Source organism: Salmo salar, chromosome ssa28 (genome assembly GCF_905237065.1).
Source record: "Salmo salar chromosome ssa28, Ssal_v3.1, whole genome shotgun sequence".
Taxonomy (NCBI): Eukaryota; Metazoa; Chordata; class Actinopteri; order Salmoniformes; family Salmonidae; genus Salmo; species Salmo salar.
Genome location: NC_059469.1, coordinates 1,385,078 through 1,386,977, shown reverse-complemented (window position 1 = coordinate 1,386,977; position 1,900 = coordinate 1,385,078). Strand labels below are relative to the sequence as shown.

General features: G+C 43.1%; 1 protein-coding gene across 1 annotated transcript; it reads right to left on the bottom strand.

The window, feature by feature from the left end:
* Positions 1 to 641: 641 nt before the first annotated feature.
* LOC106589178 (39S ribosomal protein L10, mitochondrial) lies at positions 642 to 1,334 on the bottom strand. The gene is made up of 2 exons (XM_045709975.1): positions 963 to 1,334; positions 642 to 844 (listed from the first exon to the last, which is right to left on the bottom strand). The coding sequence occupies exons 1-2, from the start codon at positions 1,102 to 1,104 to the stop codon at positions 642 to 644; spliced, it is 345 nt and encodes a 114-aa protein (XP_045565931.1). The 5' UTR covers positions 1,105 to 1,334.
* Between the last annotated feature and the right edge of the window lie 566 nt (positions 1,335 to 1,900).

Sequence of the window (1,900 nt, the reverse complement as noted above, 5' to 3'; positions counted from 1 at the left end):
CCATGGAGAGCTGTGCCACCGCGCAATGTGGCCAGGGCATTATCCGCATTAGCCTAAGGAATTAGATGTGCTTATGGGGTGTTGCTAGACATGTAGACCTGACAATTTATGGTGCACCTTGGCTTGTCTGACCCTATATCTGCATTGGATAACTGCATGTTTACAAGACATTTAAATCAAGTCTCTTCAATGTTGTTCTGCAGCACAGAATACACATGATCCAATGTTTTGACATTATGTGAAAAGCTATTTTCTAGTTAAATAAGAAATTCAAGAGGGCTATTTGAACAGGATACTTCATGTGATATAGCACACACACATTAAATTAATACGCAACCCTGTGGGTTAGTAGGGCTTGCCCTGTGACAGCCTGATATTGAATTGAGATGAATATGTTAGGTTCTCTCCCACAAACCCAGAATAGCAGCGGTAATCGGTAATAGACTGACCCAGATTAACATTCTGTAATCCCCAGATTAGCATTTGTCAGGATCTCCGAGACCACTTGTGTTTATTTTGGCAGACTGATTCTCATTACTATTGCAACATGCATGACTCTTGGTGATGACTTTTGCAAATGTCTACTCAGATTTTGATATATTAAAAAAAGGATCACCCCAGACGATTACCTCTTAACCTCTTTAACCAAGTAGGTTGGTGCATTTACTTTTTTGCTGGAGCAGCAATGAGAGGTGGGTGGGGTGGCGCTGCAGCATGGAGGCTGTCTGAGGGGTCATCATGGTCAGGCCTCTCACCAGCTCTCCCTGGACCAGGGTCACTGACGACAGCTTGGCATAGTTCAACACCCCCTGCCGACTCAGCAATGTCTTCCATATACGGGCCCCTAAAACAGTGGGAGGAAAAGTAAGACATTACACAATTGCTTGTATTATAGTATCTTCACTGAAGTCACGTAGTACAGTTTTGCTATACTGGTAGTAGGACCATCAGATTGTACTTACCCAATAATACCACCTGGGGGCTGGTCCTCAAACTCAGAAACATCTGCTTCAACTTTGGCTCTTTACTAACAAATATAACAGTCTGGCCAATGAATAGAGGCCCCATGTTAATGTAAGGGCTGTCTGGCAGGTAGGACCTCATCACCTGTGGTTAAACAATGTCAAAAACGTAATATTAAAATCTTTCCAAATGCAAACGGCTATACAATTTGCCTCAAAGGCACAATATAAATAAACTTGATTTTGATGCCATGCTAGTAGAGCCTGTGCTTGAGAAGCAGAATATCTTCTGAATTGGTGGCGTTGTTTTGGATCACAGCGATCATTTTACAGTCCTGGAACACTGTTCCTTCTTCAAGAGCAACACCAGGCCACTTTCCTGTGAATAAACCAGGACTCATAAATCAGTCCACATCTCGATACCAGCTCACATCACTACTATTCCTAACTGACCGGATGCTATTCCTAACTGACCGGATGGAGGAGCTCTCCTTTCAGCGCTACACAACTATAGGTTTGTGTGGTGCTGAAAAGACAGCTCCAGTACGCACACAAACATTGACAGGTTTCTTGTGCTTCTTTTTGAGTTATAAACACATGCGCTGGACTTCACTGACCTCCTGAACTGGTTTGACGTGGGGGGTCAGAATCCCTGGGGGAGCCGCAGGTTTGGGTGGAATGTATTCAGTGACAGTCATCAGCTTCTGTTTGTGGATGTGCATGGACTTCTTGTGACGTGTGACTGCCTTAGAGCCATGCTGGACACTCTGCATCAGCGGCAGCCATCCTGTAGACACACATGTTACATTAATAAGGTGTTTATTGTGTGTTTATAAAGGAGGATTTATAAAAAAAATAATAGACAGACTGAATCTTATATTTAACTAGGCAAATCAGTTAAGAACAAATTCTTATTTTACAATGAGGGGCCTACCCCA